Genomic DNA, 20,794 nt, shown 5'->3' on the forward strand with positions numbered 1-20,794 from the left:
TGATCAGAAACAAGAGTCTTTGTTGCAAGACAATCGGAAGCACCTTTGAGGTCGTTGCGTGTGGATATGCAACTTAGTTAGTAAAGTAATAGGTAACACTCAGCAAAAGTCCTAACTTTTGGCTTCAAGTCTGTTTGCAACGTGGAGATATGCTAACTTCTCAGTCAAGAAGAGTATACTTCATCTTTGAATAGTTTGTAAGCTGTTGGAATTTTTTAGAAGGTAAAAACAATATGGCTTTTGTGACAAATGTACAAACATCCAGTCAAAAATAGGCTAGCATAGTAATGATATTATGATATCATGATGCTGATACTTTGGCAACCCTTGGCCATGTGTTTTCTCAACATTATCAGAGTTTTCAATAATGCTGCTGTTTATTATGCAAATCGCACAAAGAATCAGTAAAATGTAAAAAAATTGGGATATTATCAAGGCACAGCCAATATGGGCTGTTACAGTCTTGGCTTCTTGGGCCGACACCTAACCTCAGACCCAATTGTTTTTATTCTTTTTATTTGAGAAGAAAGCCTATAAAATAGCCCAGACCCTAATTTCGACACCACACAATTTACGACCACCTCTGCCATTCTCTCAGATCAGACGACGCCATGTCTCTTGTGCAATCAGAATTCTCCATCGATCCGAAACCGAAACGGATCCGGACTCATGGTATGCTTTTTCATTTAATTTGTTTTTTGTTATGAATTTCTTATTAACTTTTACTAGAATTTCCGTACTTTTCATTTGTGATCATTCGAAACAAAACGTGTTTTATGGTATTGATCATTCTCTTGATTTGCTGGTTTCGTTTTAAATTAATTACCCTAATTTTTTGTGTCATTATCTGTCAGTCTAGATCTTGTGTAGCGAGACAAGATTAATTTAGCTGTACCTTGAGATGAGGTTTCAATATTTGAGGGGATTGCGTAGATTGTGTATGGTTTGAATGTTTAAGAGCTATGATTGATATATAATCTCAAATCTTAAGTTGTTTGTTTATGATTTCATATTTACTCTCTGGCCAATAATTTTATATAGTTGTCTCCGTTATGATATGTGCGTAGCCCACATCTAAATATTCATTTGATGATGACATGATAGATCTGTTACATCTGTTTGTGTTAATAGAAATTTGTTTGTCCTTGTTGCATTTAACTATTAAGGTTACAGAAAAGCTCAAGGCTGTTGAAGCCTATCTGTCTCAACTCGAAGTAAAAGATGAATGTGAATGTGAATGTGAATATGAATATGAAGATGAAGATGAAGATGAAGATGAAGAAGAAGATGATGATGATGATTATGGCATTGATGATGATGAAGAAGGAGAAGAAGAAGAAGAAGTTCAAGCAGAAGATCAGGCAAAAGAAGAATTTGTTTTGTGTGGTGTTTGTTTGAAGGACAAGGAACACTGGACTTTTGATTGCACATACTTGGTTCGTATACCTAACCCAATGGAAGTAACTCTTGGCCCAGGCTATGAATGAGTTTGTGTTCACTGTAACGAGTTAAATGGTTATCCTATGAAGGTCGTCCAAAATGTTATTGCTGGGGTGACAACCCGGGAAATATGTGGGTAGGACGTACTGAAATGAGTTGAATTATATTGCTCAATGTTTTCATACACGGATTGGCCCTATATATAATTTAACAAGCATCAATCACTTCCGTGATTCACGCTCACACTCCTCTTTAAGTTGGCGCATACATATCAACCATGCTCAACTTGCTAAGTGAGTCATAAAAAACCTTTTTAGACACTCTTTTTATGAGCATATCGGCAAGTTGCTCTTCTGTAGGAACAAAAGGAAAATTAATTATCTTCGCATATAGCTTCTCTTTTATAAAGTGACGATCAACCTCCACATGTTTTGTACGATCATGTTGCATAGGATTATGTGAAATATCAATAGCTGGCTTGTTGTCATAGTACAGCTGCATAGCACACTTAGGCTTAATACCCAAATCTTGTAGCAAATTTCTAAGCCATAACAATTCGCACACTCCCTGAGTCATACCTCTGTATTCTGCTTCAGTACTAGATCAAGCTACCACCTTTTGTTTCTTACTCTTCCATGTAACAAGATTACCCCCAACAAAAGTAAAGTACCATGATGTGGATCTCTGATCTGTAATATTTCCAGCCCAGTCTGCATCTGTGAAGCCATAAACCTCAAGGGTATTATTGTGATTAGAGAACATTACTCCTCTCCCTGGAGCTAACTTCAAGTACCTCAAAATCCTTACAACAACATCCATGTGGTCCACACTGGGATTATGCATAAACTAACTCACTACACTTACTGCATACACAACATCTGGTATGGTATGTGATAAATAAAGTAGGTATCCAACTAGCCTCTCATAACGAGGCTTTTCAGTAGGCACTTGACTTTGGATATTTTGCTAACCGATGGTTCTGCTCAATAAAGGTATCAATGAGAGTGCAATCCAACATACATGTCTCTGTTGGTAGATCAAAGATGTACTTCATCTGACACAGATAGATATCATCACTTCCCCGGGCTACTTCAATTCTTAAGAAGTATTTGAGTGTACCTAGGTCCTTTATCTCAAACTATGTGGCTAGCTGTTTATGTAATCTATCCACCTCAACAATATCATTCATAGTAACTACAATATCATCAACATATATAATTATGGTTGTTACCTTCCCTTGCTGATGTTTGAGAAATAAAGTGTGGTCTGAATTACTCTGTCTGTAGCCAATTTTCCTCATGAATTGTGATAATCTTCCAAACCAAGCACGAGATAACAGTTTAAGACCATACAAAGACTTTCTCAATCTTCATACAAAGTTACTTGGAGAAGCGGCCACATATCCAAGCAGAAGATCCATGTATACTTCCTCCGTTAGTTCTCCATGAATGAATGCATTCTTAACATCAAACTGCCTAAGTGACCAGTTTAAACTAGTAGCAAAAGAGAGCAATACCGAAATATTGTTTATCTTTGCAACATGTGTAAATGTCTCATCATAGTCTATGTCATATGTCTGGGTGAACCCATTTTCTACTAGGCGTGCTTTATACCGGCTCACTGACCATCTGGATTATGCTTCATTGTAAACACCGAACGACATCCCACAACCTTCTTGCCATGCGTTGGAGATACAAGCTCCCAAGTATTGTTCTTTTGTAATGCTTCAATCTCTTCCTCCATTGCTTTCCTCCATTTTGGATCTCCCAATGCATCATGCACTTTGTTAGGTACTGATACAGTAGATATTTGATTCACAAATGACGACTCATATGACTTAGATAATCTTTTGGTAGATATAAAATTTGCCACAAGATACTTAGCTTTAGCCTGAATGGTAAGTTCATATTTTTTTGTTGGCTGACCCCGAGTAGACCTATTTGGCAAGACATATTGTCTACTATTAGCCTCAATAGAATGACTAACCTCAGATGAGTGATCTTCTGTACCAGGAGAGCATTGGTTAGGTGTATAAACAACAGTATGAGAGACATGATGGGCAGTTGTGTTGTCATCTTTTGGTACTTGAATCTCCGGAGTGACTACACCGGAATCATTCGGTGGTGCCTGTGTAGATGACACATTGGTAATCTCAACGGAACCTGTCACCATATCTTCTGGCTCACTTGTCTCCCTTGCTCCATGATACAGCTCTTTAAAATATGAATTCTCCCCCTGAAGAGCAGTATAAGAAGAGGTAAAATAGCTCATGTCCTTAAAAAAGGTAACATCCATAGTGACATAGTACTTCCGGGTAGGTGGATGATAGCACCGGTACCCTTTCTGATGTCCTCTGTACCCAACAAACACTCATTTAACTGCCCGGGCATCCAACTTAGATCTCTGATGTTGTGGAAGATGAACGAAAGCAACACAACCGAAAACACTAGCATGAAGATTATGAAAAGAGGGTAATGAGACATGAGATGCAAACACTCTCATATAGAACTTTCCCCTAAAGGACACGAGATGGAAGACGATTAATGAGGTAGGCGGAAGTTATGACAACATCATCCCAAAGGTATTTAGGCATATGGGCACTAAATAGAATACACCGAGCCATATCAAGTAAATGGCGATTTTTCCTTTCAGAAACCCCATTTAGCTCAGGTGTGTAAGGACACGTTGTTTGATGAACAATTCCATGTGTGTTAAAGAACTCTTGAAAGACATGATTCACATATTCCCCCCCAATTATCAGAACGAAAAACTCTAATTGTGGCATTATATTGTGTTTGGACAGAGGCATAGAAGGCGCGAAAAGCTGGACAAACCTCATCTTTAGTTTTAAGAAGAACAATTCATGAATAAATAACACATACTATCGCATTCCTGACACATTAGACTCTTTCGAGGGTCCCCAAACATCAGAATGAATTAATTCAAAAGGAAGAATACTTTTAGTAGAAGTACTAAGGGAATAAGTAGATCTATGACTCTTACCCAAAACACATGTCTCACAACGTAAAAAAGACTCATCCACACTAATAAACAAAGTAGGCATGAATTTTTTCATAACACTAAAAAATGGATGCCCTAAGCGATGATGCCATAACCAAACATCACTTAGCTTGTCAGAAGTGGAGAGTAAAGCGGTCCGAGACTGTCCCCCTGGTTTTTTTCCCGCATATGTCAGATCTAGATGAAACAACCGGCCCCTCAGATACCTCCGACCAATTAATCCTCCGGTGAGAAGATCCTAAAATATCACATACATAGGAAAAAATGTCACATAACACTTAGCATCAACGTTCAATTGGGGAACAAATATCAAATGATAAGATAAAACAGGTACATGGAGCACATTGTGAAGCTCTATGTGGGAGTAATACGAACATGCATTTTCCCTAACACGGAGAAGACCTCACCATTAGCATTAGTAACATAGGGTATTGGTGGAGGGGACAATACGGTAAAATAAAATTTGTCATAAGTCATATGATCAGATGCACTAGAATCAATAATCCATGTATCAAAACTAACAAAGTTAGAAATATGAAAGCCATACCAATTTGACCACGACCAGATATGAAGGCTATATGGTGCTCCTCCTGCTGTATGATGATCATGTCCAACCACACCATAGATATCTGGTTCCTGAACTAATTGAATAGTTGTTTTCACCTTGGGACGATAATTAGGCCTCTTAGGCCTAAGGTGTGGATACAACTTCCAACAGGTCGTATGAGCATGGTTAGTATCATGATAATAAGAGCAAGGAGGACGGGGCTGATTCCCGAAGCCTGGTGGTGGTCCTTGTTGATGAAGTGGAGCGGAAATTGCTTGCGGAAGGGGTGGTGCTGGAGATACAGCATGAACATTAAGGCTGGAAATGATAGCTGGTGCCTGAAGAAGACTCTTGCTGAGACTCATCCTTACGGATATAGGTGAAAGCAATGATTAGGCTAGGGGTTCGGTCTTTCTGAGTAATTCGTCTTTCGCACTGTTATGCTTTGGATCAAGACCTTTCAGGAAATGGTGAACTCGTTCAAGCTCCTTCTCCTTTTGGTACCAAATAATATCCTCCTGATTTTTGATTTTGCAATGACGTTTCACATCAATCTCAGCCCAAATATTCTTCAGTTTGGTGAAATAGTGCGCCACCGGTTGCCCATTCTGTTGTATTGCCAAAGCGGTGCACATTAACTCATGAACCTGTATGAAATCAGAGTCATTAGTATATAAGCCTTCCAGTGTCTCCCATATTGTCTGCGCAGTGGCACATGCCTCCACCAGATAACTATCTCGTCATTCATAGCTTTCCACAAGACATACATGACAAGACCATCGTCGTCGTCCCATTTATTGTAGGCAACAATATCAGCATGACTAGTAGTCTTAGTGACTCCGGTAACATGCCCTATCTTGTGCATGCCTCGAAGATGAACGGCCATAATTCGCTTCCATTTACGAAAATTGGTCCCATTGAGTTTGGCGCACCCAAATGAACCATTGTTAGAACCCTTGACAGATACTTCAAATGTCGGAACATCAGGAATCTGAGAACTCTGCTTCGTGTCCAGAACCCATTGAAAAACAATTTCAAAAATCAGGAATTATGCAGCAAAATCACAAAAAACTGATAAAAATCTGTATTTGGTGCACTTGTCATGTCGGTGAACCTGCACTGACAGGCAATGCTTCAGAATCTGGGCCGGGTCGGATCGAACTGGCAGGGTCGGGTCGATTGAATCCGGGCCAGGTCGGGCGGTGCGGAGAATAGCCGAAAGAGCCGGAAAAAAAATGGGCTGAGAAGAGTGGCGGCGTCGAAGGGCCGTAGGTCGAGAATGATGGCGTCAGAGAGTAGGGCAACAGCAACGCCGGAAGAGCGACGTCAGAGGAGTGCTACAACGACTTCGGAGGGCAGCGGCAGTGCGGAGGAGTGACGGCGACGTCGGGGACCAGCAGAGGGCAACGGTGACTTAGACGCGTAGACCGGAGCCAGACGGGAGGAGGCAGAGGGCAGTGACAGTCGGGAAGGAAAAAAAAAGGAAAAAACCCCAGGAAAAACAGAGCAAGACAAAAGAGAAGAAAAAAAATGGCTCTGATGCCAAGTTGAATTATATTGCTCAATGTTTTCATACGCGGATTGGTCCTATATAGAATTTAACAAGCATCAATCACTCCCGTGATTCACGCTAATAAAATGAAGCTTTGTGTTATCTGTCAGGCTGTACTCCACTCTGCTGAAGAGTGCCCAAAGAAGGATACATATAAACCTATGAGTTTGGCGGAGTGTTCTGCCAGGTATCACTCTTGGTTAGCTACGCAAAAATGTCAAGCTGCTTAATATGATGTTCCATAACTTCTAGCACATATACACTGCTTGTCTGCTTTTATCTCTATTATTAGTATTAATGTACTTATGTTGGCTAATTATCACTTTTTTGGATAACTTATGTAAGGATTCTATCCGTAAATTAAGTATTATGACTAATCTCTCATTTACAGCACTTTGTTGAATTTGAACGGAACTTTTACCATTGGTGAATAGCTGAATATACTGATTTTTTTTCAGAGGTTAACCCTGCTCTCTGTATTGAAGATGGTGTTTCAATCTTCCTTCAGCTTATTCTGTTATTTGTACCCATGTATATATGTATAGATTTTCTAGAGGTATTTTTCTCAAGTCGTTTTATCCAGAATAGCTTGAAAATCCCTCAAGTTTCAATCCAAGCCGATTGAGGGATCGGTTCCACCATATGCCTCTTAGTATAGGAAAGTGCAGGGATCAACTCACTCAGCTGAACATTCTCATCTCCGTGCATTTTTTATAATTCGAACCTATCAACTGATTGTTTTGTGCTGCAAATATTTCAAGCAGTCCACCACTGCATATATCTCCGGGAATTGAACCAGACAAGCCATTGGAGACATGTGCAAAGCACATCCTAAACTTAACAGACAACTTCTCCTAGCAAGAGTAGGAATCCTAACACCCACTAAGGTGCACAGTACACTAAACCAAGTGCCAATAAAAGAAAAGAAAAAAGGATGCAACTCATCATGCTAGTCATGTGACGAAGGGTATAAAAGGGCCAAGACCCTAATTTACACCACACGATTTTCGGCCAACACTATTTGCAATTCTCTTAGATCAGACGACGCCATGTGTCACGGGCCTACTTACTACGCAGCGGAATATGACCCGTGCGGCGCCAAGGTTACTCTTAACCAAGGCCAGCCTAACTCTTCATGCATACGTGATGCCAACTTTCTTTTCTTACTTGTGCGCCTCCCGTGTCATTCCGATCTTTCCCTCTTACATTCCTTGCTCGTGAGGTTCCACCAACGAAAGCTACTCCCCCATGAGTCTCACAACTTGTGACTTATCGATCGCTTCCTCGTGTCGTGGTACTCCCATGCCACTCGCCCAACCGATAGGCTTCCATGCCATCCCCTTACCGATCGCTTCCTTGTGTCATGGTACTCCCACGACACTCGCCCAACCGATAGGCTTCAATGCCAACCCCTTACCGATCGCTTCCTCGTGTCATGGTGCTCCCATGACACTCGCCCAACCGATAGGCTTCCATGCCAACCCCTTACTAACAAGCGTGCACCTTGCACCTCGTAGCAGGCGGCATCACGAACCTCGCCACCCGCATGGACCCGCAATATCGGCCAACCGGCCAATACTGTCCATGAGACTTCCTGACTCATGGAAACGCATGCAACCACTCTTTGGTGACATCCGCCCGGCTCCTAGGTTCCCCAAGGTCCCCCAGGAGTGACTCGCTTAGTGCCCCATAAGGCCGGCACCGAGGGTGGTGGAGAGTCAGACACCAGGTACCCCCCTATAGAGCATATTGGAGAAAACTGGACTTTGCAGGAGGAAACATCAAATATCCGAGGAGGGGCAACTTCCATAATTAATTCATACAAGCTCATAAAAATATGCCGTCAAGTGCATTAAACTCGTTTCGACGTCCCGGACATTTTCCGTGTTCAGACTTTTCCCAAATTCTGAGCCTAAGTGCCTCGAACCTAGAAGTTCATCTTAATTACGAAACTGCCACCTGGACATGCCACTGACATCCAATTACCTTGCCAACAGCCTGCATGCTTGTCGCTCGACACCCTCTCTTCGGCATAGCGTCTAAGAAGTGTCACGATGGCACAGCCATTTGTGCAGCTCGTGACACCATGCCTCTTGTGGAATCAGAATTAACCCAAACAGAAACCAATCCAGGTCCCGTCGGAGGAGGAAGACAAGATCCACACTCATGGTATACTCTTCTGATTTAGAGAAATCAAAGTTTCTCCTTAATTGTTTTTGTTAAGAAATTCATATAAACTGTTACTAGAATTTCCGTATCTTAATTTTGTGATGATTCGAATTGAAACGTGCTTGCTGGTATTGGTCATTCTCTTAATATGTTGGAATTTTCTGGTTTTGTTTATTTGGATTAGCAAGATAGCGATAGGACCTTTGTTGTGTTGTTATCTGTGAGTCTAGATCTTGTGTAGCAAGACAAGATTAATTAGCTGTACCTTGAGATGAGTTTTCAATATTCGAGGGGATTGTGTAGAGTGTACGTGTAAATGTGTATGGTTTGAATATTTACGAGTCCTACTATATGATTTCATCTTCATCTCACTCTGTTTGTTTATGATTTCATATTCACTTTCTGGCCAATAATTTTATGTTAGTTGGCTCCTTTATGGTTTGTGCGTAGCCGACATCAAAATATTCATTTGATGATGACATGATATATCTGTCGCATCTGTTTGTGTTAATAGAAATTTGTTTGTGCCTGTTGCATTTAACTTTTAAGGTTACAGCATGTAGCGATCCTAAACTTAAAATTTCAAAGTCGTGAAACATCAAAATAATCTCAATGAATCGAAATCATTTTAAATGTCACAACGGATCATTACTGAGTTCTCAATACAACTCAGATGAACCAATTATTATAAACCAAATTTATAATTCAATATTACATAAAAATGGAAATGTAATAATCCTCACAATCTCTCACAAAACCCACAAATAAATCCTCACAAGTTCTCACACAAATCCACAATAGAAACCTCACCACAAGCAGGATAATGAACAACTTCGAGTCTTCAGAGTCGTCCCTCAATTTCCACTAATCGACACCTGTGGAATTATCCCCTACACCATCGAATTGGTGCACCAGGATTGTAAACACAAACCCGGTAAGTTTTACAGCTCGTATGAGTAAAATGAAAATATAACTCGCATATCAATATATACGAAAATCCACAAATCAACAAATATAAATGCACTCATGAGTCAATAGACGGCCCATCTGGTTGTCTCAAAAATATAAAAATGAAAGTACTCATGAGAAATTGGGCAACCCCTCTGTTTACCCAAATTCATTTATAATACGAGTACTAATGAGCGCTGGTACACCTCTATTACCCCTCACGTAGTACACCGCCGACATTGGGCAACCTCCTCGCTACCCAACGCCCGACATCGGGCAACCTCCTCGCTACCCGACGTTCAAAAATATGAGTACTCATGAGCCGATAACCCGTGAACAGTACCGATCCAAATTTCTGATTTTTCTCCCATTTTTCTCTTTAATTCCCCTATTTATACTATTTTCCAAAATTGTCCAAATATCTTTTTATTCGTAACTTCTTCATACGAACTCCGATTTAGGCGTGACACGTGTCCACTAATTCGTATCGACGAGCTCTACGACTTTCATGTAAGAAGTTTCCTAAGAATCCCAATGAGTCAAAAGTCAACTCTTAGACTCGTCAAATTGAACGTTTCCGAACAATTAATATTTCAAACCCTTTCGTTTTCCTTCTCGGCTAATAAAATTGGACAATGACCAACTTAATAATATCCGTGAACTCATTGGAAATTATATATGAATTTTTCAGGTTATTACACAGCAGCGTGTCACTATATTCTTATGTTGATTTCTTTTCATAAACTGTCAACAGAAAGGCTCAAGGCTGTTGGAGACTCTGTCTCAACTTGAAGTAGGAGGTGAAGTTGAAGTTGAAGTTGATGATGACGACGGCGACAACATTGATGATGATGAAGAAGAAGAAGGAGAAGAAGTAGAAAGAGAAGCAAAAGACCAGGCAGAAGAAGAATTTGAGTTGTGCCGTGTTTGTTTGAAGGACAAGGAACACGGGACTTTTCAATGCCCGTACCTGGTTTGTATACCAACCCAAGGGAAATAACTCTTGGCCCAGGCTACGATATAAAAGTGTTTTCACTGTCATAAGTTGTGTGGCCACTCTGATAAACATCCCCAAAATGTCGTTACAATCCGGGTGCCAACCCGGAAGAGTGGATAGGACGTGCTACCATGAAGCTTTGTCATCAGTGTCAGTTCCCAGGCCACTGGGCTAAAGAGTGCCCAAGTGAAAAACCAATGAGCTTGAGTGAGTGTTCTGCTGCATATCGTGCTTCGTTATCTAGGAAAAAAACTACAAGCTCCTAGATTTGATGTTCCATAACTTCTAGCACAACTGATTTTAATATATGTAATTTGGCTAATCATCACTTGTAGCATGAACTTATGTAAGGATTCTATCCGTAAAATAAGTATTAATCTACTTGTTCACCAATCTCCCATCCTGTTCAGCACTTGGTTGAGTTTGAATTCTTATGGTCTGTGAAAAATACTGATTTATTTGATTGGAGAGGGTGGTAGTCCCCCCAAATTCTTCTATTTATTCATGAGTGTGGGAGACCGACTATCTTTTCTCAAATTTTCAACTTTTCTGTCTCACGGAATATACATGAATATGAGGTTCATCATGAATATGGTGAATATTGACAATATATAGACGTTCTGAAATTTGAGTCTGAAAAATTTATACCCTAAAGAGCAACGAAGAGACCTGGTAACAACTTCATTCACACATGTATTCTTCCGTTCCGTGCATAAGTTAGGACAGGAATATAGTTGAATTGCTTGAGTTTTTATTGATGATTCATATACAAATTGCTTCCTATATATAGGCTAATTCATTCACCTACTCACTCCACTATCTCCACCACTATACCTACTACTCACACCTACTACATTCCACTAACACTCCCCCTCAAGTTGGCGCATACACATCAACCATGCCCAACTTGCAAAGTGAGTCATAAAAAACATTCTTGGACACTCCTTTGGTGAGTATATCTGCAAGTTGCTCTTCTGTAGGAACAAACGGAAAGCAAATGATCTCAGCGTCTAACTTCTCTTTTATAAAGTGACGATCAACCTCTACATGTTTTGTACGATCATGTTGCACAGGATTTTGTGAAATATTAATAGCTGCCTTGTTGTCACAGTATAGTTGTATAGCATTCTTAGGTTTAACACCCAAATCTTGTAGCAAATTCCTAATCCACAACAACTCGCACACTCCTTGAGCCATACCTCTGTATTCTGCTTCAGCACTAGATCGAGCTACCACATTTTGTTTCTTACTCCTCCATGTAACAAGGTTACCTCCAACAAAGGTAAAATACCCTGATGTTGACCTCCGATCTGTAATGTTTCCAGCCCAGTCTGCATCTGTGAAGCCACAAACATCAACGATATTGTTATGATTAGAAAACATTACTCCTCTCCCTGGGGCTGACTTCAAGTACCTCAAGATCCTTACAACAGCATCCATGTGGTCCTCACTGGGGTTATGCATGAACTGACTTACTACACTTACTGCATACGCAACATCTGGTCTGGTATGTGATAGATAAATCAGGCGCCCGACTAGCCTCTGATAACGCGGTTTGTCAGTAGGGACTTGATCTGGATACTCTGCTAACCGGTGGTTCTGCTCAATAGGAGTATCAATGGGAGTGCAGTCCAACATACCTGTCTCTGTTAGTAGATCAAGGATGTACTTCCTTTGACACAGATAGATACCTTTGCTTCCCCGGGCTACTTCAATGCCTAAGAAGTACTTGAGTGTACCTAGGTCCTTCATCTCAAACTCTGTGGCAAGCTGTTTCTGTAATCTATCCACCTCAACAGTATCATTCCCAGTAACTACCATATCATCAACATATATAATTAGGGCTGTTACCTTCCTTTGTTGATGTTTGAGAAATAACGTGTGGTCTGAATTACTTTGTCTGTAGCCAAGTTTCCTCATGAATTGTGAGAATCTTCCGAACCAAGCACGAGGTGACTGTTTAAGACCATACAAAGACTTTCTCAATCTGCATACGGAGTTACTTGGGGAGGTGGCCACATATCCAGGCGGAAGATCCATGTATACTTCCTCTATTAGTTCTCCATGAAGGAATGCATTCTTGACATCAAACTGCCTAAGTGGCCAGTTCAAGTTAGCAGCGACAGAGATCAATACCCGGATAGTGTTCATCTTTGCCACAGGTGCAAATGTCTCATCATAGTCTATGCCATATGTCTGGGTGTACCCCTTCGCTACTAGGCGTGCTTTATACCGGTTTACTGACCCATCTGGATTATGTTTCACTGTAAACACCCAACGACATCCTACGGTTTTCTTGCCATATGGTGGAGGTACAAGCTCCCAAGTATTGTTCTTTTGTAATGCTTCCATCTCTTCCTCCATTGCTTTCCTCCATTTTGGATCTCCCAATGCATCCTGCACTTTGTTAGGTACTGATATAGTAGATATTTGATTCACAAATGACTCATATGACTTAGATAATCTTTTGGTAGATATAAAGTTTGCCACTGGATACTTGGCTTTAGTCTGAAGGGTAGGCTCATATTTTTTTGTTGGTTGTCCCCGAGTAGACCTATTTGGCAAAACATATTGTCTACTAGTATCCCTAATAGAATGACTAACCTCAGGTGAGTGATCTTCTGTACCAGGAGGGCATTGGTCAGGGGTATAAACAGTGATACGGGAGATATGAGGGGCAGTTGTGTTGTCAGCTTCTGGTGTCTCAATTGATTGAGTGACAACCTCTGGTGGCGCCTGTGTGGCTGATGATTGAGTAACAACCTCTGGTGGCGCCTGCGTGGCTGATACTTTGGTAATCTCAACGGGACCTGTTACCACATCGACTGGCTCACTTGTCTCCCCCTTTCCATGATATAACTCTTCAAAATATGAATTCTCCCCCTGAAGAGTAGTATCAGAAGAGGAAAAATAACTCATATCCTCAAAAAAGGTAACATCCAGAGTGACATAGTACTTCCGAGTAGGGGGGTGATAGCACCGGTATCCTTTCTGATGTCCTCCGTACCCAACAAACACACATTTAATTGCCCGGGCATCCAACTTAGAACGTTGATGTTGTGGAAGATGAACAAAAGCAACACAACCGAAAACACGGGCAGGAAGATTATGAAAAGAGGGTAAGGAGACATGAGATGCAAGCACCTCATAGGGAACTTTCCCTTGAAGGACACGAGATGGAAGACGATTAATAAGGTGGGCGGAAGTAATGACAGCATCACCCCAAAGGTATTTAGGCATGTGGGCACTAAAGAGAATACACCGAGCCATTTCAAGTAAATGACGATTTTTTCTTTCAGAAACCCCATTTTGCTCAGGTGTGTAAGGACACGTTGTTTGATGAACAATTCCATGTGTGTTAAAGAACTCCTGAAAGACATGATTCACATATTCCCCCCCATTATCAGACCGAAGAATGCGAATGGTGGCATTATATTGTGTTTGGACAGAGGTATAGAAGGCACGAAAAGCTGAAAAAACCTCATTTTTATTTTTAAGAAGAACAATCCATGAGAGACGTGTGCAATCATCAATAAATGACACAAAATATCGCATTCCTGATACAGTTGACTCTTTCGAGGGTCCCCAAACATCAGAATGGATTAATTCAAAAGGAAGAAAACTTTTAGTAGAAGTACTAGGGGAATAAGTAGATCGATGACTCTTGCCCAAAACACATGTCTCACAACATAAACAAGACTCGTCCACATTAATAAATAAAGTAGGCATGGATTTTTTCATAACACTAAAGGATGGATGCCCTAAGCGACGATGCCATAACCAAACTTCACTTAGCTTGTCAGAAGTGGAGAGTAAAGCGGTCTGAGACGGTCCCCCTGGTTTTTCCCCTGCGTATGTCAGATCCAGATGAAACAACCGGCCCCTCAGATACCCCCGACCAATTACCCGTCTGGTGAGAAGATCCTGAAAGATCACATACATAGGAAAAAAGGTCACAGAGCACTGAGCGTCAGCGTTCAATTGGGGAACAGAGATCAAATGATGAGATAAAGCAGGAACATAGAGTACATTGTGAAGCTCTATGGTGGGAGTAATACGAACAGACCCTGTCCCTAATACGGGGAATGCCTCACCATTAGCATTAGTAACATAGGGTACGGGTGGAGGGGATAATACGGTAAAATAAGATTTGGCATAAGTCATATGATCAGATGCACCAGAATCAATAATCCAGGTATCAGAACTAACAGAGTGAGAAATATTGAATGCCATACCAATTTGACCACGGCCAACGATGGATGCGGTAGGTGCTCCTCCAGCAGTATGATGATCCTGCCCAACCACACCATAGATATCGAGTTCCGGAACTAAGTGAAGAGCTGCTGTTGCCTTTGCCTGGGGACGATAATTAGGCCTTTTGGGCCTAAGATGTGGATATAATTTCCAACAGGTCGCACGAGCATGGTTGGTGTCATGGCAATAAGAGCAAGGAGGGCGGGGCTGATTCCCGAAACCTGGTGGTGGTCCATGTCGATGAAGGGGAGCGGAAGTTGCTTGCGGAAGAGGTGGTGCCGGAGATCGAGCATGAACAGTAAGGCTGGAAATGACAGCCGGTGCCGGAAGAATACTCTCTTGCTGAGACTCATCCTTTCGGATATAGGTGAAAGCGGTGAGTAGGCTAGGTGGTTCGGTCATTCGGAGCAATTCGCCTTTCGCACTGGTATGCTTGGCATCAAGACCTTTCAGAAAATGGTGAACTCGTTCAAGCTCCTTCTCCTTTTGGTACCAAACGATATCCTCTTGATTTTGAATCATGCAAGGACGTTTCGCATCAATCTCAGCCCAAATATTCTTTAGTTTGGTGAAATAGTGCGCCACCGGTTGCCCATCCTGGTGTATGGCCAAAGCTGTGCACATCAACTCATGAACCTGTATGAAATCAGAGTCATTACTAAATAAGCTAGTTAGTGTCTCCCATATTGCCTGTGCGGTAGCACATGCCTCCACCAGATCAACTATCTCATCATTCATAGCTTTCCACAAGACTGACATAACGAGACCATCATCGTCGTCCCATTTAGTGTAGGCAACAATATCCTCAGGACTAGGAGCTTTAGTGACGCCGGTGACATGTCCCATCTTATGCATGCCTCGAAGATGAGCAGTCATAAGTCGTTTCCATTTACGGAAATTGGTTCCGTTGAGTTTGGTGCCCCCAAATGATCCACTATCAGAACTTTTGACAGATACTTCGAAGGTCGGGAGCTGAGAACCCTCAGTTTCGTGTCCAGAACCCATTGAAAAGAAACAAAGTATTAAGATAGCAAACAAAAAACAAAAAATGAGAACAATCTGTCGTCGGTGTATTTGCACTGACGGTGAGTATGAACCGACAAAATCTGGCGAACCGGGTCGGATCGGTGGACCGGGTCGGGTCGGAGTACCGGGTCGGGTCGGTGGACCGGGTCGGATCGGTGGACCGGGTCGGGTCGGTGGACCGGGTCGGATCGGAGTACCGGGTCGGGTTGGTGGACCGGGTCGAATCTGTTGACCGGGTCGGGTCTAGAGCGTTTTTTTGGGGCCGGGCCGGGGCGAGCTCTAACCGGGTCGGTGTAGAGAGATCGGGGAAATGCTTCGGCGAGCAGCGGCGACTGAGGACGTCCGGCGAGCAGCGGCGAGGAGCGGCGAGCAGCGGCAAGCGGCGGCGAGCGGCGGCGAGCAGCGGCGAGCAGCGGCGAGCGGAGAGACTACTTCGGGTCGAGTAAGATCACCGGAGATCGTTGGATGGCGCAGGGAAGGAGGCAGAACCCGACCGGAAGAGATGAAAGGCAGAAATGGAAGGCAGAACCCGACCGGAAGAGATGAAAGCAGAACCCGACCGGAAGAAGAAAAAAAACGGGAAAAAAAGTCCCAGAAAAAAAACAGAGCTCAATGCTCTGATACCAAGTTGAATTGCTTGAGTTTTTATTGATGATTCATATACAAATTGCTTCCTATATATAGGCTAATTCATTCACCTACTCACTCCACTATCTCCACCACTATACCTACTACTCACACCTACTACATTCCACTAACAAATATTACCTCTCAGAGTCTAAAAAGATGTATTAAGGAACGTGTGTCACACAACTTCAGAGGAAAAGATGGGATCAGATCGATGTCCAGGAAGACAAGAACTGTCAAGCAGCTGTGACAAGGTAATCTTGTCAAAGCTGAGTGGTAGTAGAGATAGCCTTCGAGTTGATAGCTCCAAGGAAACCTCCTTCATGGTTGGCCGAGTTTGCGGATTGGTTCGCAAGCATGAAAATGCAAGGTTAGCAACAAACACCAGTTTCTCTGCAATTTGACCTCTAGGAGCTGAAAGGCGTTGATCCAAAATATCCCTCAGCAGTAGATCAAGCACAGTACTTGACGTCGATGATGATGAGGATGAGAAAAGTGAGATCATGAGGTCTCCTGGATGCTTTCCCATGATGACTTCGAGAATTAACACCCCAAAACTATAGACATCACATTTCTCATTCACTTCCATTGTGTATGCAAATTCTGCAAGGCCAAAATGATTCCTTGTTTACTTTTCAAGATGGTCACATACTATGCAAAAACACACTTAAATGAATGGTATAGATTAGAATCTCAAAACAACTCTCTTCATACGTAAGCAAGAGCACACACTATTAAATTCTATAGATGTGACACTATTAATTAAAGGTAGTGAGTACGTTATGCACTTCTGCCAATAATATGGTAGGTGATTAAATGTAAATGGTTACCTGGAGCAGTGTATCCAAATGTGCCTGCAAATGAAGTCCATTTGGAAGAGTTTGGCTTCAAAATTCTAGCTGTACCAAAATCAGAGATGTAAGCATTGTATTCTAAATCCAGCAAAATGTTCTTGCTTGATATGTCTCGATGAACAATTGGAGGCGAGCAATCATGGTGCATATAGAATAATGCATCTGCCACACTCTTGACAAGGTTTATCCTCGCAGTCCATTCAAACATAATTGATTCTTCGCCATTGTGCAGTAACTTTTCTAAGTTTCCCCCTTCCAGAAACTGGTACACCAAGAATGAGTGGCGTGGATGTGTGCAAAAACCATAGAGTTTCACAATGTTTCGATGACGAATTTCTGAGAGTGCATGGATCTCACTCTCGAACGCCTTGAGATTTGCAACCTCACTTCCAGATTGTACTGTGTGAATTTTCTTCACTGCAACAATCTGGCCTGTTTGCAGCTCAGCTTTATAAACACTTGCATGCCCCCCTGCTCCCACACAATATTGAGAGTCGAATTCCTCTGTAGATTCAATGATGTCATCATATACCAATTTTCCATCATAGCTCCATATTGAAAAGAGATTCTCAGTTTGTACTTCTCCTTGCATTTTATGGCTTTCAATTGCAGTCTGGTGACGGCGACGACTGTAGAGAATCCCAAATACAATGAAGACAAGTAACAGTGTTCCAAAAATGGGGACTGTTATCAAAATGACGTTGACATTATGCTCTTCCCCGTTTCTTGGTGTAGATGAGCATGCCTTCAAACCTTTAGCTTTACCACACAAGCCTTTGTTACTCTCTAAAGCTTCAACAGGAGCCTCCGTGAATGCTTTGTTATCCGGGAGAGGACCCTTTAATTGATTGTAGGATATGTCAACAGCAGTCAAACTTAGCATATCGTGAAACGTGGATGGCAAGGAACCAGAAAGCTCATTGTGAGAGAGATTCAATGCTTCCAAGTTTTTCATTTCTGCAAACTGTGGTTGTATCTCTCCTCTCAGTAAGTTATGACTCAGATCGAGAACCTGAAGATACAGTAAGCGGCCCATCTCTGAAGGCAGATTGTCTGTGAATCTATTTATGCTCAAATTCAAGTTCAACAGTTTTGAGCACCAACTTAATTGCACAGGAATTGATCCAGTGAGATTGTTTGCTGATAAGTCCAGACATTCAAGATTAGAAAGTCTTCCGATTTCCAAAGGAACACTTCCTGAAAGCTTATTACCACTCAAGTTGAGTTTGAACAGTGATACTAATCTCCCCAGTTCTTTTGGAACATCACCAACTAGATAATTCAAAGAGAGGTCGAGAACTCGAAGCTGAAGCATATCTCCAAGTTGTGGAGGAATTCCTCCGGTAATCCTGTTATCAGATATTTTCAAACTTTGTAGACTTTGGCACTGCACCCAGTTCTGAGAAATTTCGCCATAGAAACTGTTATAGCTCAAATCAATATAGTTCAACTGTGGATATACTCCAAGATCTTCGGATATATTTCCTGATAACCTGTTCCTGTCAAGCCTCACTCTGTACAAGTTGGAGCAGTTCTTAAAACTTTTAGGGATGGAGCCAATGAAATAATTGTCATCTGCCGTGAAATTTACAAGTAGTCCACTATTGCAAATTTCTTGAGGAAGATAGCCAGATAACATGTTGTCTCCAACCCCTAAATTATGCAAGTTTGTAAGGTTATTTAGCTCTCCAGGAATTGAGCCATTGAGATTGTTCTGGAACAGCCCTAACTTGTATAGCAATGTGAGCTTGCCTAATTCTGGTGGGATAAGGCCACTCAATTGATTTTGCTGGATATCTAACCAGGTGAGCTTGGTCAAGTTTCCTAAAGATGAAGGGATGGATCCATAAAATGTATTATTAAGAAGTGCTAAAGCAGTCAAACTGGCCAGGTTTCCTATGGATGCTGGAATTGGACCAGTTAGGTTGTTAAATTGCAAGTGGAGCTGGGTAAGGGATTTAAGGTTACCTATGTCTTGAAGGACTGTTCCAGTAAGGTGATTACTTGACAAATATAGAAAGGTCAAGTTGCCCAAGCTCCATAAGGAGGCAGGGATTGGACCTGTCAAGCTGTTTTCACCCAGAACCAGCTCTTTAATTGACCTCAGTGATCCGATTTCATTGGGGATCGATCCATTTATGTCATTGCCATGCAGATAAAGTATGGTAAGACTTGTCAAAAGTCCTATCTCGGATGGGATTCTTCCAAAGAATTGATTTGTAGCCAAATCAAGGTAAATGAGCTTAGAAAGATTACTTAAACTCGATGGAAGGTTTCCATATAACAAGTTTTGGCTGAGATCAAGGCTGAGGAGAGAAGGGAAGGATGAAAAGTTGAAAGCATAGAGAGTACCTCTTAAACCAGCACGAGAAAGGCTAATGTTGTTGATGCTTCTGAATTCATTGCATGCAATACCAGTCCAGTTGCAAGGACTATTCCCAACCCATGAAGATATAAGAGCTTGGTTTTGGTCGTCAAGGCTAGCCCTCCATTTAAGAAGACCCTCTGCTTCTAGTCCCTCTGTTGATGCTGATGAAGGAAGTGTAAAAGATGCAGAAATTGCAACTTTGAAACAAAAAATTGAGGCAAGGGACATGACAACAGGGATGAACAACGTCCGACATGAAATGATCTCTATGGTAATCACTTTCTCTACCAAATGCAACATGATTTTCAGCTCTGAGGATTTTTAGTTGCAACGAAAAGATTGATACATAAGGGGATGAATGTCAGGTGCTGATATAAGTAGAAATTTTTCAACATTAACTATAATACTATCGCCATCAACACTTGAGTAATGACTCATTTCAAGCTTTTTGCTCGATGGATGATATTGCTGGCCACAAATGAGTGAATCCCTATCTATGCCACAATAGCACCTTGTATTCTCTTATGATTTACAGTTTCTTAAGAGTCATTATCCCTCAATATCGATAATAATTTGTTCGCTATTTCCATGTCATAGTCAGGGTTATTAAAGGGTAACATTTCATTGTCATTGTGTTACTCATCGTAAGAATCCACGTGATCCACAATCATTCCACATTTGATAATTCAGACCGATAGTAACATTTTAACGGATGTGAAATAATTCCATTTTGAAATGTATCTCAGCAGTTTGGATGGACTCCCCTACTTAACAAATTTCATTATTCCAGGGTTATCATTTCTTTTTTGCCTGGATTAAAATGGAAGTCCGGGCATTGCTCCATATCTAATGTAAATTTAGCTCTATGGCAATGATGATAATCATCTCGTGAAGATTGAAACGGGCTGCATGCCACTCTGTAACCTACCATTGTTGTGTGACTTTATCTTCCCTCTATTTATCTCATTTGCCAGATTGTGTCAACTTACTT

At 41.6% G+C, this 20,794-nt stretch overlaps 2 protein-coding genes across 2 annotated transcripts; one reads left to right on the forward strand and one right to left on the reverse strand.

Annotated features, from left to right (window-relative positions):
* Nucleotides 1–589: 589 nt before the first annotated feature.
* On the forward strand, nucleotides 590–1,629 carry LOC126799974 (nucleolar protein 12-like). The gene is made up of 3 exons (XM_050527236.1): nucleotides 590–672; nucleotides 1,174–1,239; nucleotides 1,270–1,629. Exons 1-3 carry the CDS (start codon nucleotides 612–614, stop codon nucleotides 1,485–1,487), a joined length of 345 nt encoding a protein of 114 aa, XP_050383193.1. The 5' UTR covers nucleotides 590–611; the 3' UTR covers nucleotides 1,488–1,629.
* A 15,091-nt stretch (nucleotides 1,630–16,720) lies between these two features.
* LOC126799761 (MDIS1-interacting receptor like kinase 2-like) lies at nucleotides 16,721–20,051 on the reverse strand. Its single transcript, XM_050527026.1, has 2 exons — nucleotides 17,412–20,051; nucleotides 16,721–17,184 (listed from the first exon to the last, which is right to left on the reverse strand). Exons 1-2 carry the CDS (start codon nucleotides 20,029–20,031, stop codon nucleotides 16,760–16,762), a joined length of 3,045 nt encoding a protein of 1,014 aa, XP_050382983.1. The 5' UTR covers nucleotides 20,032–20,051; the 3' UTR covers nucleotides 16,721–16,759.
* Nucleotides 20,052–20,794: the final 743 nt, after the last annotated feature.

The sequence above is a fragment of the Argentina anserina genome, chromosome 6, assembly GCF_933775445.1.
Source record: "Argentina anserina chromosome 6, drPotAnse1.1, whole genome shotgun sequence".
In the NCBI taxonomy this organism is placed as follows: domain Eukaryota; kingdom Viridiplantae; phylum Streptophyta; class Magnoliopsida; order Rosales; family Rosaceae; genus Argentina; species Argentina anserina.